The following is a 16,112-nucleotide window of genomic DNA, read 5'->3' as shown; positions in this document are numbered from 1 at the left end:
GCAGTTTCTGAGCACTAATTTCTTTACAAATTGTTCTGAATAGGCCTTTTTTCCCCAAAACAATTAGTTTGTATCAGTCAGGAATGTTTGTAATGGATCTGAGAAAACCAGACACCAAGAACACTTGTGCACTTATATTAAAATATATATATACAAAAAGGCCTATCCATTGGACTCCACTGTAAACGTACACAAGAGAACATCTCCAAGAGACACCTTTTCTGATGTTTGTGGTGGTCTGTGAAAAAGTTCACTGTAGGACATTATTTACTATTTCCACTTAAAAGTCCCTGTGTAGCATGGCATACTGTATCTCAGGGTAAAAAGCTTTTTCTGGTGTGTATCCACTGGAGGCCGTAACCCCTCTCACCCCTCTGCTGTGGTTCAGTTGTCTGATATTTATCCTTGGAGCAGATTTTATGTGTGAGTAAATCACTTCTGAGACATGACACATTTCCTCCAGCTTGTTTCGGTCCATGGGACACAGAAGGAGACATTGCATCAAGGTCCTTAAACTCTGGAGTATAACAGCTTCTATCTATCTATCTATCTATCTATCTATCTATCTATCTATCTATCTATCTATCTATCTATCTATCTATCTATCTATCTATCTATCTATCTATCTATCTATCTATCTATCTATCTATCTATCCTGTATACCTGTATAAAGGCACTGATAGATGTGGACCTACCACAGACTGCAGTGTTTTGTTTTGTTTTTTAAAATCAGGTTAAAGTCAAAATGTGGGTCAAGGAAGGTCCTGCAGCTCTGGCTGAACATAAAACTGTTGGTTAATGGGGCAGTAGCTTTAACTGTAAACAGGAGGACTTATATTTTATGATTTTTCCAGTCTCTCAGAAATCTATTTTGGAGTTGAAAAAAGATCATTTTGAAAAATAACTCTGTAAATGCTGATAGCACACATTCCTGCACAGATTCTGACAGCAGAGCTTTAAGTTTATCTCTGTTGACCCTAACCTCTCCCTCCCCTGCTTTAAGAACAAGAGAGCAACACTAACAACATTAATGGGCTTCACTGGGGTGTTCCCTGAAAAGAACCCAATAAAACCAGCATTCAATGAAAGCAGTTAGCCCATTGTGCTAAGGCTTAAACATTAAAAACAGTTATTTTAGAACTAACAAGCGCTGCCTTATTGGAACTGACACACCCTAACAATAAAGGACAAATAGTTTGCCGTCTAGAGAGTTTCTGCACACCTGGAATGTCTTCCTGTTGTAAAATTGCAGGGCAATTTGTCTGATTTATTAACAGCAGTATAACATGCTACTTATTGCTCACAACTGTGTATCTAAGTGATTGCATATTTTTGGAAGAGAGGATAGACTTTCATGTGCCTTGCGTCATCATATAAGATATTTATGTTACTGTGGCAGGCAGTTATCTTTTCTAAATGTATCTTTCCCAAGAAGTCGGGTTATGGTCCAGAAAGCTCTCTGGTTTAGGTTCAATCCCAGAATGAATCGCCCTCTTATCATTCCAAGAGACATTACCCAAACTTACCCCCTGAAGTCCCCTGTTACAGTAATGTGCAACAGACTGTGAAATGTCTGAACCTGGAAAATAATCAGGACCTTTTGTTAGTCTTAGGTGGGAGAGAGAGCCTTTTACACAAAGACAGTGTGGCTGCATTCCTCATAAAGGCTTCTCTGTGTTGTGGTGAGTTGCATGTCTGACAGGTTTGGGGCATTTCAGTAGCAATACTGTTTCACAAAATGCAATTGCAAATGTAAGGTCAGTCAGTTTAGCAGTCAGGTCACAGACTGAGGCTCTGAAAAAAAATCATTATATAAATACAAAAATGACACAAGAAGATAGAAAAAGACAATTAAGTTGATGAACCAAGTAACATGCAGGTTGCATGTTTTAAATTTTCAGTAATAAGTTGACCAAAGACATTTTTTTCAAATTTAATTTATTTTTTAGTTTTAAAAAAGTAATCTGCTGATAAAGGCCACACGATCTGGCTGAAAGTTATATGATACCAAAAGCCTATTTTGGTATCAGGCAATTATTTATATTTGTTCATTTTGTTGTCCTACAAACAAGTAGCTGCATATCTTTAATTGTGAGGTGGAAAAATATACACGGTTCACTTTCCAGGATGTTGTGTAAAAAATATTATTAAAATATTAAATTATGAGGCTTACTGTATGAAGTCCAGATCCACGTGTCTGCGCTTCCCTCTCATTACGCAGCGGGGCGCTGTTGGACGCAGTGGGGTAACCTTTGCTCCAGTAGTAAATGGGCGTATTTACTCCACCTTTGCAGTCATCAGAGTTATTCAGAAAGGAGGAAGAACATGGACTGAAGTTTGACAGGTGAGGCGAACTGGTGGGTCTTAAGATAATGGCGCTTGTGGTTGTAGGCAAACAGACATAATGCAGTCGTGCTTATGTTTAATATTTTAACAATCTTTTAATCCAGGCTTGTATTTTGGGTATTATTGGATACGTTTATATTGTCAGGTGATATTGATTGTCGGTATTCCTGTGGTCTTAGCCAATTTGTGTGTTTCTGAGACCATTGAGGTTTTATTCCTAGTTAAATTACGTGGCGTGTTTAAACTTTTTATTATTTTGCTCCTATTGTCATTGTGGTTGTTGTTGTTGACCTTCATGTACTGGCAAGTAGTTTGTTTTCTTACAGATGATGGATCTGCCCTGCCTGTCTTTGTTGACACAAGTGAAAAGGATAAAACACACTTTCCCCCTCTCTCATCCAGGAAAACACAAGATCTGCACAACAGAGCTGCACTTGTTTACCTCAGGGAATACAGTAAAGATGGAGGACTTGTGGGCAATGACCCTTTGGGTGCTGAAGATTTGGCTTTACCTTATTTTCTTCCTCATCATGATCCCAGCCATGTTTGGCTTCTCACTGGGCATCTCTGAGACATACATGACCATCCTGGTCAAAACCTTAGAGGTAATCTTATTATCATTTCACACTTTGCAAGCTTCACGGCTTTGCAGATATTTTCGATGTAATCCACCGGTCAACATATGACTTAAAAGCAAACCATTTTTTAAACATCAAAACAGTGACAATATCTGAAGAGTACGGTTTAGACCTGTTCTATGTGTAAAGTGCCTTTAGATGACTTTGTTGTAATTTGGCGCTATACAAATAAAGATTGATTGATTGATTGATTGATTGACAATATCTTCCTCTTCAGTGGGCCACTCTGAAGATACAGAAGGCAAATACAGAAGAACAAGCACTCAAAGCCTCTGCATCTAATGGTGAGTAGAAGGATTTTTGAAATAGGAAGATTGTTTGATATTGTCATATCCTGTATTGTGAAATATAGGGTTTTAGTTACAGATATGTGTTGTGTTGCAATATTGGATTCCATAAAATTTTAAATTACAAGCCTGGGCAGGCGTTTTGCAGTTTTATTACCCAGATTAGAAAGAGAAATTGATTTACCTGTACCTGTGAGGAATGCTTTTTTTCATTTACATACAGACAAAAGGGCTCAGTGGTTGATTGTCCTGTGACCTTAACTAGAAGGTTTGAATGGTTTTATGTTGTACTACAAGTTTGCTCATTCTACTCAGAGCAGTCTCTGTGTATGGCTCTGTGGCACAGTTAACCAGTTCACATTTATGATAGGAAACAAGGTGAAGTTGTCCTGGGAACCCTGCTTATCTCACAAGACTCAGTCATTTATCAGCGCCTTATCAGTCAGTAAGCTGCACAGTGTGGTATCCCTGGCTGTAGCACATAAAAACATTAGTTATGTCATCAAAAACGGGCCTCTGCATATCCAAATTGTGTGATTGTTGCAGTTTTTAATATGGACAATGAATATAAGCAGTGAAAGAGCCTCCGTAACAGAGATAAACCAGACATTGTTTGAAGGTTTTGTTTGAATATTGAATACAGAGTCTGTCATCCCATGTTCTGGACTTTGAGCTCTGTTTTATCAGATAGTGTGGAGTGTACGTTGAAGCCAACTCTTAACTGTTCTGAGACCTAAAAGGAGGACAATGTTAAATCTCAGGCAGAGTAATCACCGTTACTTGAATCATGTTACTGTTATGTATTACAAATCAAGAGGTGCAAGGTCATTTTTTAGGTCATTTCTTGACGCACTTTATTGGCTGAATAAGTGAATTTTCTTGGAAAGTCACTGCTTTATGAGGAAATTTGCTTATGAGGCTTCTGCTTTGTCATTTATCTTGCTAAGTGACAAATGCTACACAAAGGTGATGCATAGTTGCTGTTAAATTGCCACATCTCCTTCCTCTTAAGTACGTTTAATGCTTTGATTTATTGTGGTCATTTATTTCAGTTGTTTCATTTTCTAACATTCTTGCAAAGTACAGCATGTTTTTTTCTTCAGAGAATGAACTTTGATTTTTACTCTGTTGATTCAAATCATTTTATCTTCCATCACTATCAACAACATCTTACAGTAAGATATATGGAAAGCCTGATTTATCTTTCAGATTACCACTAAGATCATATTTCCTATCAGATGTTGACTTGTATGACTGTCTATGTGTGTGTGTCTGTGTCAGGTCTCATCCAGAGGGACGATGGCTCTATGGAGAAAGAGTTCGAGGAACTTAGACGGAGTCGCCCCAAACCCCCAGACGGCGGCAATTTTACACTTAGTGACTGTTTTTATTTCAGTCGGAGAGGAATTGAGAGTATTGTAGAGGATGAGGTACTTTTTTTATTAAACTTTATTTTAGATAGATGATACCAAGATCACAAATTCTTATAAGTAATGTGTAATCCTTGATTATTCATTCCAGACTTTAAGTGGTCAGGTTATCTTTCTCAAATTTTTAATTTAATTTGAAATTAAGGTGACCCAGCGGTTCAGTTCAGAGGAGCTGGTGTTATGGAACCTGCTGACTCGCACAAACAACGATTTCCAGTACATCAGTCTGAGGTTGACACTGGTTTACGGCTTCGGCATCTTTGTGAGATACTGCATCCTCGCCCCACTCAGGTACACAGATACTTCACAGTTTGCTGAAAGTAAAATTCAGCTGTAGTGATATAAAGGGAGAGGTGCTCTCCATGCAGGAATAATGTCAAAGGTTGAGACAAACCTCAGCGAGTGAAACCTAAGAACCATTTGTTCTGGTTAAAAAAAAAAGTTATGTTTGAGGTGAGATTTAAAAAATGCAAGATATAAGAGAGGAGTTAGCTGATATCATGAAAATGCAAAAATGTAATCTGTAAAAATGAAATGGAATATTTTTAATGTACAGCTTGACAGTGTCTTTTATATAAATGAGTAACATTTACACTAAGCGGTGCACTGCAAATGTTTGATTCTGCCCTTTGACTTTAAAAAAATCCTCAGTCAAGACCACTTTAGTCAAAAAGAAACATTTTATTGGCAGTTACAGTAGTTATATTTGGTGGTATGGCTCTGTTCCGGGAGGTCACTCACCTTCCATGTGCTTACATGGAAAGCCCAAGGCAGGGAGACCAGCAGTAAAGACCCCACCGGACCTCCCTGCCCTCCCATGTGCCTACATGGAAATCCCAAGGCAGGGAGACCAGCAACAAAGACCACAGGTACAGAACAGAGCAGGCAACAGTGACAATAGAATTACATTTTTTTAAGACAGACACAGCATGTAAGGAGGTGCTGGGGTGGAGGTGGGTTGCAAGCGGCTTGCAGTTTGAAGCAGCTTTAAATAAGGCGCCCTGTATGAGATTTGCCAATTGACAGCATAGAGTGGAATCAGCTGAGCCATCAGATGATGTAGGCTAGCTTGAGATCAGCTGCTATCAGCAGCAATTTCAAATTTTGTGTGGCCATTGGTGACTTTAAATCCTCCACCATTTTTTATTTCTCCTATGGAGTGGCTCAAGGCCTAGCCCTTGGCCCTTTGTTATTCTCCATTGAGTTACCTCTAAGTCATATCTTTTAGAAGTATATCAGTCAAAACAATCCTGTTTTACAGATGTTAAAAACTGGCTCTCTCAAAACATTCTTCAGTTAAACTCAGATAAATCAAAAGCCATTATCACAGCTCCAGACCCCACTGGTGAGCATTCCTTCCCACGCTTCTATCTGGTTCTCTGTCATGTTGCATGTAACAAGCTTAATTTTGACCAACAGGCGAAGTCAGTCATTCAGTTGTGTTTCCGAAACATCATAATAAAATATAATTAGATCTTTATCTGTTAAGAATCTGGAAACTGTCAGCCACACTTTCATTGGATCATGCCGAGACGACTGTAAATAACTCAATACAACGTCGCCAAGCCTCAACTAGTTCAAAATGCTGCAGCAAGACTACTAACAAAATCCAATATAAGGGTCCACATAACACATACTTTAGCATTTCTACACTGGTTATTTTATAAGTCATTTTAAAAATTTCAATGATTACCTTTTAAAGCATGTTTAGGGCTGGGCCATGCTTAAATCACTGACTTACTAACCCTTACAAGCATGAATGCAGCCTGAGATCCTCCGGCAGAGGTATGTTAGTAATTCCTTGATCAAAGCTAAAAACCAGAGGAGACTGAGCCTTTGGAGTCAATGCCCTGCGACTCTGGAACGACATGCCGGAGGAGATCAGGCAGGCTAGCTCTGTTTCCTTTTTTAAATCTCCCCTAAATAACACACTATTTCAGAATTGCTTTCTCTTGAATCAGTTATTGATTTGTTTTTACTCTGTTTTAATGATTCGTACCTCACTTGTTATTATTACTGTATCAATTCTACCTTTGTTTATCTAACTAATGTCATGTAATATCTCCTTTCATGTCTTTATAAAGCATTTTGTAACTTTTTTTTTTTTTTTTTAAAGCTATGTAAATAAAGTTATTTGTTGTTGCTGCTGGAACACGTAGGAATTATTATGTCACACTCTCTCCAGGATAACACTGGCCTGCATTGGCCTCACCTGGTTGGTTATTGGAACATCTGCTGTTGGACTGCTCCCAAATTGGAGGTGATCACAAAATATAACCATCCCAATTTTCCATGTACATCACTCATTTCTTCATGTGTATTTACTTGCTTACATGTGTGAAAATGTCTGTTTTTAGGATAAAGTTCTGGCTCAGTGAATGGGTCCATGTCATGTGCTACAGGATCTGTGCTCGAGGACTCTCTGCCACCATCCACTACCACAACAGGTAAGTGAGCATCCTCACCAGTTACACTTACTTTCTAACATCTAATATAACAGATATAAAGAACAGATTCAGTTCAAATACTAACTCCATGTTTACACCTTGGGAAAAAAGGGAAAATAAACCCAAAAAAGGAGGAATCTGTGTTGCCAATCACACCTCCCCTATCGACATTGTGATACTCTGCAATGATGGGTGTTATGCTATGGTAGGTGGAAACCAGCCAACATTTGAATTCAAATTGTTAAGACTTTTGTTTGTCATGCTGAATCATGACATTTTTCTGTGATCGTCAAAATGTGTTTGTCAGGTAGGTCAGGTACACGGAGGTTTGATGGGAATCCTCCAGAGAGCCATGGTAAGATCCTGTCCCCATGTCTGGTTTGAGAGGGCAGAGATGAAAGATCGCCACCTGGTGGCCAAAAGGTCAGTTTTTCACTTTCTAACTGCAGCGTGTGTCTCTGCCTGCTTGTCATTGCATGTCTAAGAATGAAATTACTTTCTTGCCAGTATTTTCCTGCTGTTGCTGTTTTGGTTGTGAGATTTTCCTGGCAGTAAAATCTTATCATTCAAGCAAGAACAGATATGTTTTGGAAAGCTGCTACTGAACAGTGACTCATCCAGTTTATATCTTTCATCTCATTATATCCCATCTTCACCCAGACAGTCATTCCAGATGTTTGATCTCTAATGTGGAAAAAAAAAAGTGCAATATGTAGTCATTGTGTAGTCGGGAAATGGTTTCCATTGCCTTTGTGTTGCTTCCAGGTTGAGGGATCATGTGAATGACAAGACAAAGCTTCCCATATTGATATTTCCAGAGGGTAAGTATGACCATGTAAAAAGACAGTTATTTTATCCACACCAGTGTGGAGCTTTTCTTTGTATCATCAAAGACAAGACTCAGTGAGTGTTGTTATTTTAGCTCAGTGCCTGATGGCAGTCTGGCCACTGAGCAGTGACAAATGAGCAGCTACTTTCTGTGGGTTTGGACAGAGCTCACACAGCTCTGTCTCCTTTGATGTACTGATCTCTGGTTTCTACAGGAACCTGTGTCAACAACACATCTGTCATGATGTTTAAGAAGGGAAGTTTTGAGATTGGAGGAACAATCTACCCTGTTGCCATTAAGGTATTTCAGCCCTGTGTTGATTCTTCTGGCTTTCTGGCTTCCACATTTGAAAGTGTATTTCTTCACTGCACTTTTTAATTCATTTTTATTCAACTTATTTTTTAGTATGACCCAAAGTTTGGAGATGCTTTCTGGAACAGTTCCAAGTACAGCATGGTCAGTTACCTGCTGAGGATGATGACCAGCTGGGCCCTCGTCTGTAATGTGTGGTATCTGCCAGCCATGCACCAACAGGTGTGTATAACATGTGCTGATGCACGTGAGCACATGCATGCATAAAGCCACGTGTACATCCCACAGGTGCCTCCCCCACCCCTCCATATATGTACATACACACATACACACATACACACACACACACACACACACACACACACACACACACACACACACACACGGTAGACTGACTTTATTGTTTATTCAAAAATGGCAGGAGGGGGAAGATGCTGTCCAGTTTGCCAACAGAGTTAAGTCAGCCATCGCTCACCAGGGAGGGCTGGTGGATCTACAGTGGTAAGATTTACCTTCTGTCATTCTTGTATTGATTATTATTTCTGTGATGTGATGGGATTTTCTGTCTCCATGAGTATTTTCCACCTCTTTTTTCCTCTAGATAAAACAGACTTTTATACGAAGAATCTCTCTTAAAATTCATTTAAGACCTTGTTTTTTAACATAGAATGATATCACAGCTAATGGATGAAATAATTTTATTAACTTGAGTTTCAAGTTCCCCTAATAGTTTTTTTTTAAAAGGCTTCCATATGAATGATAACATTTTTAACCCACAAAGGACCATGCAATCCTTCAACTGAATGCCAAACATGAGAAATCTCCAAAAGTAGTCCCTTTTTTCACATGAAATTAACTTACTGATGTTGATCATACAGTCTGTATGTGTTTAAAAGATCAGCATCACTCTGTTTGTCTTGTCTGCACCTGGCTGTCCCTGCAGGGACGGAGGCCTCAAGAGAGCAAAGGTGAAGGAGTCGTTCAAAGAGGAGCAGCAGAAGCAATACAGCAGCATGGTGGTGGGAGACGACGGCAGCAACAGTGACTGAGAATCGCAGCCAGTATGATGGACATGCACAAGGCCTGGTTTTGGAGAATATATACTAGAAATAGGCTATCTTCTCATTAGCTGGACCTAAAATAGAATACTGCCAAGTGGACTGAAACACTCTGAAAACTTTGGTAAAGCTAACGAGAGGAGTCTCATTTACAGAGAGCACAAGTGCAATATTGAACTCCATGAGGAGCAGACTGACTGTGAAAAGGGAAAATCACTTTGTTTTTACTGCTGTTGAAGGTAGCTACTGTTTTGATCGAATGTTAATGCTGATCAAATGCTCTGAATGAATGCAATGTGTGATTGCAGTGAAGCCAATAGAAAAACTGGCAACATGAACATCTCTGATTCGACTTGTTCATGTGCTGCTCATTGTTTTTTCAAATAAATTTTAGTTCACAAATGTGATATCAGTGGTGTGATTATGCTAGTATTAAATTAACCTAGAGGTACTTTGTAGGTTTTTTGTCTTATAACATAACGTGGCATTATTTAATATATAGACACAAAGAGAAAACACTGACATGTGATGTAAGCATTTGAATATAGGTTTTATGTATTTTGATCTTATAGTGTTTTACTGCAAAATAATTAACACTGATAAGCACCCTTGCAGTATATTTTTTAGGGTTTCCTCACTGTTTGTTTGTTTTTTAACACTGGTTGGCATTATATATCTTAGTTTTTAGTTATTAAAAAGGGAAACTTCTTGCACAGTGTTTTTTTGGAATCCTTATCCCCTCACCCTTTTTCTTTTACAGAGCAGCTCATCACAACTGCAAAGTTAAAGCATGAACACACAAGCAGAGACACAAGGTTTGGCACTTAAATAATACTGATGATAATGATAATGTTGTGTGGGTGTGTAAAAACACATTAAACGTCCTCATGAAGTGTGACGGCTTTATAGGAGAATGCACAGCCGAGACGTTTTGGATCTCTCTTCACTGCATGGTTTTCCTGAAGGTTTCTCCTCACTGTCTCCTTTCCTGTGTGGGTTCCCATCTTTGGCCCCTTTAAAGCAAATTAAAGAGGAGTTCATTAGAAGTTCACTGTACCCGTGTGCGTGTGTGTGGATCCATGATGTTTCGTTTCAGGGTTTTTTTAAGTCCCCCTCCAGTCAAAAGTCTTCATCTTCCTTTAGTTGGATGATTGCGCTTCACTGAGCAGAATGATCTATGTGCACTTTGACACTTGAAGGCTGTTTTCACATTCATCTGCTGTAAGTGGAATGTTTCTCTCTGCTCACTGAAAAATCTGAGTTAAAGGGATGTACCTACGAGCAGGATTTGCGTCATCACATCTAGTTTAAAGCCAGTACCCAACTTTAAACATATTCATAGATTGGGAATTTTTCAATGATGTGAAAGTAAGAAGATGTAATTTCAAGGGTTTTTAGCAAGGTAATTGAATTTATTGTAATGGAAATAACATGTCAGACAATTTATTATTCCAAGCAGAGGATTTTTGTCTGAATTAAACATGACTGGAGGGGATCTTTAAATTTTCAGTGTGCTCACCGTCAGTGTCCTGTTGACTTGGATCTGCTTTACCCTGTGTGCCCTGTGCCAAAACAAACAGATCACTACTAGGTCACGTGAAGAGCAATTACAGAATCACATTGTGTCTGATATCCTTTAAATTGATCAGTGTGAGTTCCGTCTTGACGACAACACTTACCTTTAATAAGTTACTTTCGTTTTTCATTTTTTCCTGATATCTGTAAATTCGATTGACAATGAAAATGAGATTAAATGTCATGACAAATACACTGAATTTAATTTGATTTAGCAATGGAAATGATGCATGGTAAACATGACAGCCAGCCCGTGAATTCCTGTCTTTTCCTTTCAGTGAACCAGCCAGGAGAAACAAATTGTACACTGAAATATTTATGAGCCAGCTTAGTGCCTCACATCTGTGTCATCCTGTGTGCAGGTCAGATGACAAACAGGTTTGTTGTTGATTCAGGTGGGCAGTGTTTGGATTAAGCCGCTCTCTTAAGCAATAAAAGCCCATGTAGGTTAGTTAAAGCTGCTGTGTAATAATTCTTCTGGAGTTTTACCTAAATTAACATGATGGTTTCTACACTCGAGGTCTCTAACAATCTTTTATCACATTACATACACCTGGTGTTTCTTGAAGGCAATTATTTTTAAAATTTGCTAAATAGTTGCATTAGTTGCTGATACCTGTGACTGCCCATGTTTTAATATCTGCTGAAAAACAGAGAAATTAGTCCAGGATCACATTTAGATCATAAAATGCAGCTTTTTTTAGTTTGAATATGCCTGCAATTTTAAGGTTGCAGTAGGTGGTAGATTGGGCATTTATCTAGTACATTATTATCAGTTAAAGAAAACATGAGTTTTTCAAATGTATTTCATGCATCAACATACCTGTAATATGTTTTGAAAGAGAATATTCTCTGTGCTATGCAAAACACTGTGAGCCTTCATCTGTTTAATTTTACATTTCAGCACACTTGAGCAGTAATCTACCCACCGTAGCAGATAAGAGTCACAGTCCCTGTTGGTAAATTTGGTGTTCATCCTCTGTCCGTCTGTTGTACATGTTGTGCCTGTATGTTGGCCCACTCCTACATCCACCCTGCCCGCTGCTCCAGATGCAATGGGCATCTTTGTCAGTAGAACTGCAGATTTCAGATATCAAAATTAAACTCAGTCATTTGGGATGTGACTCTGCTGTTGGAATTGTGCTGGAAGTGGAGCTTGCCTTGCAGGACTTCACACACTCCTTGTCTTGTTGTTGACCGGCTGTTTGCTGTGTGAGCAGGAAAATGTGGCTGTGAGAGTTTATGTGGGTGTTTGTTGTTGTATCCATGGAAACGGAACCCCAGAAGAATGGAACTGCAGCAGGGGCCCCATGAAGCATTTTACTGCAGAATATTTAGGAACTCTCCTTTACAAGCAGTATGTTGAACATCTTGTATCTCAAAACTTCTCATTGACCGAGAAAAAAACACTTTACTTCTGGTTTGATGAGCATGCATTTTTGAGTTTATCCACTTGGTCCTGAAAGGCATTCACCATGGTCATCATAACATATACAGAGGAATACAATTTACAGTAGAACAAGGATAACAACACTTTAAGCCTTATTTACAGTGGCATTTATTAGCATTAGGCTATACAAATATTTAATACATGTATTATAATGCAGTTATAAGAAGGTATATGAGCATATGTACTTTTTAAAGTGTTTATTAATATATCCTACAGTAGTTAGTTTATCTTATATTAAAATTGTGTTTTACTTTACTCTCAGTTTACACTTACTGATGCCCACAGGAGGAGCTATAGTTGTTGACAAACACATACAATACCGTCAAAAGTTTGAAAAGACTTATTTTTAAATGATGTGTGTGTGTGTGTGTGTGTGTGTGCGTGTGTGTGTGTGTGTGTGTGTGTGTGTGTGTGTGTGTGTGTGTGTGTGTGTGTGTGTGTGTGTGTGTGTGTGTGTGTGTGTGAGAGTGTGTGTGTGTGTGTGTGTGCAAACAAAATCATTATTACTACATTATGTGTTATAAACATAGACTGTAGGTTATAAACCACATAGAAAATGTTTGTATGTGTCTTATAAATTGTAGAATAGGGGACTTAAAGTTAAGTGTTAACCAGATATTCTTAAAATTAAACAAAAATATTAAAATAATCTAAATTTGAATTGTCCTTATATTTCTTCTCTATATGTATCCCTCCTTATTTTTTAGAATACTGACCCAAATACTGTAATTCTTGATGAATTTAGCTGACATTAATAAAAAATAATCAAAGACTTTAACAGATATATCTTCTTGTGTGATTTGAGATTTTTCTTTTACAATATAATTTTAATTTATATACTGCGCAGTGTTGCTTGATAGAATATGCATTTGTAATTAACAAAGAAGCTAATGAAGAGCCTAGCACTTTATTCTCAATGGCACAAAGAGGGGAGCCATTATTCAATACAAACACAACAGTATTTATTACAGCCACTTTTGCCCCTAAAAGAAAGTTAGACAAATCAGATATTTCAACAGCCACTAATGCATTTTAATGACATGTCTCGTAACAAGCGACATTAGCATGTTTAGATGACCTGTATGAGCTGACTACATGGACAATAATCCTTGTTAGGATTCTTCCTTCTCATCTCCGTGTGTGATGATGTAGCAGAGCGACTTGTAGTCGATGTTGCCGGCTGGGTCAATTGGAGCGACAGCATAAGCCTGATCCACCTGAAATTTTAGGAAGAGACAATGTGCCTGGTGAACTCAGTAGACCAAAATGGGCATAGAAATGCAAATATATGTACCAAATAAATGTTTGAGAGTTTGTCACAACTCTAACAGAAAACACAAACCTCCTCTGCTGAAAATTTATCAGCCTGGTTCATCAGTAATCGCCTAAACCTGGACAAGACAAAAAAGATATAAGGAGAGGGTAACTATAACAAGATGCTAACATGACAAAGTTGAACATGATAATTAATACACTTAATTTCTCTTACTCGTCTTTATTAACAAAGCCTGTCCCATTAGGATCAAACAGCTTGAAGGCAGCAAGTATGGTCTCTTCAGGGTCAGTCCCTGCAGGAAAACAGAGAATCACTGAGCATCATCTGAGAGTACAACATAGACAATCCAAAGATTTGTTCTCAAAAACTTCTCACCGTTGAGTTTCTCCCCAAAAAGAGACAGGAACACGGTGAAGTTAATGGGACCCTTCCCTTCACTCAGCATCCCATCCAGCTCCTCATCATTGACATTAAGCTTTCCTGTGACATACACACCCAAAGACACACACACAGTAAATTAATCAAATGTCTTAAATATGACAACAAGAGAAGGTTTCATTGGCAGAGCTTGTCTTTTTTTATTATTATTACGTATTTGGTATAAGTCAGCGGATGAATAACATAAGAAAGAAGTAACAGAAAAAGAAAATACCCAGTTGTCCATAGGTCTCCTTCAGGTCCTGTTTCTTGATAACACCGTCTCTGTCTTGGTCAATGCAGCCAAAAGCCTATAGGATAAATCATGGAATATAATTCTTATGATTCAAATAGAGGCTCCGTCAACTTATAATATAGATAATTTTTAAAAAGGGATACATCTGCTGAATTTAATAAAAATTGTCCTTTCCTTGCATGATTTTGTGATACAATCACTTGTTTGTACAGAAAGTTCCTCTGATAAAAGTCATAAGTCACGGTAGATATATTTTGTGTCACCCCAAGCAGGACCACATAGTGCACTGTACCTCCTTGAACTCCTGTATCTGTGACTGCTCGAACATGGAGAATACATTGGAGCAAGACTTCTGTGCTCCCCTCTGTCTCTTATTGGAGGCCTTCTTACTTGCCTAAGAGGGTGAACACAAAATCAGTCAACAAAAGGAAAATGACGCTGTGTTATCAAGCTCTTTTTCACTGCAGGTTCTCAGTTTTAGTGTCTATGTATAAAAATGACCAGTAAAAAAATTAGAGCTTCGACTATAACATGTCTGCAGCAGTTTTTGCCATTTAATTAGGTTTCGAAACAGTTTGAAACAGATTGTTTTTGAGTTAACACAAAAATAAGACTTTGAAATCTATGATTGACTTACCATGTCTGTGTGTGATCCTACGTGGACTCCCAGTCAAGGTGTGATGCTGGGGTGGGTTTTATGTATGGCCCATGTTATCTTCTGCCCTCCTATAATAACCCATGGTGAAAGCACAGCCCCTTACATGGCCACAACTGCTCTCTGTGTGTCACCAAAGAGACTTGATAAGAGGTGAAGCAGGATTCCTCTGGGCTGGAAAATAGAGATATGGCGTAGCAGAGAGGAAACAGGACAGAGTGACCTCTAACATTAAGTTATTCCTTAGAGGTTAAATCAAGCTATTATGGCAGCTTCTGTGTGTTTTGTATGCAGTGTTTTTGGCCAGTATGATATGATTCAACACAGAAGACCTTAATTCTGAGAGCCTTCCAAATAATACATGATGAAAAGTAATGGAAATGGTCAGCAACTCATGTCATAACACATCAAATACATGTATTTACAGTAACATAATTATTGTCATTAATCACAAATGTAATACCTAATTGTTACAAATGTTGGGTTTTATCTTTGTATTTAGGTTTTTCTAGTAAGTAGAATTATAACAATGTAATTTAAATGATCAGGAAAAACAAAATTTGGTGACTATGAAAAATAAAATTATGGACGAATGATGAATGAATAAATGTTGCATGTATGTCAGAATTGTAGCAGACATACATGTTAATTGTAAATGGTATGATGGTGCCATGGCTATCAAAAACCTCATAGTATTTTCAGATAAGCAACATATAAAATAATGACCAACATGTGAATAGCTGCTATTTCTGTATATGTGATCAGATTAATTTATACATTGTTTTCTGGGATCCATTTTCAAATATGTTTCTGAAATAAAATTAATTTAATTTTAAAATAAACAAATTGTTGTGTTAACAGGAAAGAAGATATTACACTCATGTTTAATAGGTTTTTATCTCTATAATAGAACACTTACAGGATTATGACACTGCTAGCTGAAAATTATCTTTGCATCAGTGGTGCATTACATTACTGGAAAGTCTTTAATTTAGTACTGTTTTTATGTGCTTTAATGGTGCTGGACCCTGGACATTTGGCCATGAGCTGGCAAAGTTTAAAAAAAAAAAATAGTTTGGTGCAGAAATCTCATCAAATATAATATAAAATATTTAGCAAGATATGAAACAAAGAGC

At 37.9% G+C, this 16,112-nt stretch overlaps 2 protein-coding genes across 3 annotated transcripts; one reads left to right on the top strand and one right to left on the bottom strand.

Annotated features, from left to right (window-relative positions):
• Positions 1–2,311: 2,311 nt before the first annotated feature.
• On the top strand, positions 2,312–9,754 carry agpat9l (1-acylglycerol-3-phosphate O-acyltransferase 9, like). 2 transcript variants are annotated; one of them, XM_062417555.1, is made up of 14 exons: positions 2,312–2,344; positions 2,749–2,951; positions 3,202–3,268; positions 4,553–4,701; positions 4,847–4,992; positions 6,887–6,961; positions 7,059–7,148; positions 7,260–7,353; positions 7,456–7,571; positions 7,914–7,969; positions 8,192–8,277; positions 8,383–8,511; positions 8,711–8,790; positions 9,233–9,754. In XM_062417555.1, exons 2-14 carry the CDS (start codon positions 2,808–2,810, stop codon positions 9,336–9,338), a joined length of 1,338 nt encoding a protein of 445 aa, XP_062273539.1. In that variant the 5' UTR covers positions 2,312–2,344; positions 2,749–2,807; the 3' UTR covers positions 9,339–9,754. The 2 variants fall into 2 exon arrangements, with proteins under 2 accessions (XP_062273539.1, XP_062273538.1); XM_062417554.1 differs by having other exon boundaries at positions 7,260–7,357; positions 7,460–7,571.
• Positions 9,755–13,484: 3,730 nt separating this feature from the next.
• On the bottom strand, positions 13,485–14,709 carry myl7 (myosin, light chain 7, regulatory). Its single transcript, XM_062417233.1, has 6 exons — positions 14,614–14,709; positions 14,301–14,376; positions 14,024–14,128; positions 13,862–13,940; positions 13,715–13,763; positions 13,485–13,589 (listed from the first exon to the last, which is right to left on the bottom strand). Exons 1-6 carry the CDS (start codon positions 14,647–14,649, stop codon positions 13,485–13,487), a joined length of 450 nt encoding a protein of 149 aa, XP_062273217.1. The 5' UTR covers positions 14,650–14,709.
• Between the last annotated feature and the right edge of the window lie 1,403 nt (positions 14,710–16,112).

The sequence above is a fragment of the Scomber scombrus genome, chromosome 4 (genome assembly GCF_963691925.1).
Source record: "Scomber scombrus chromosome 4, fScoSco1.1, whole genome shotgun sequence".
Classification (NCBI taxonomy): Eukaryota; Metazoa; Chordata; class Actinopteri; order Scombriformes; family Scombridae; genus Scomber; species Scomber scombrus.
This window is presented reverse-complemented; position numbering and strand designations above follow the sequence as displayed.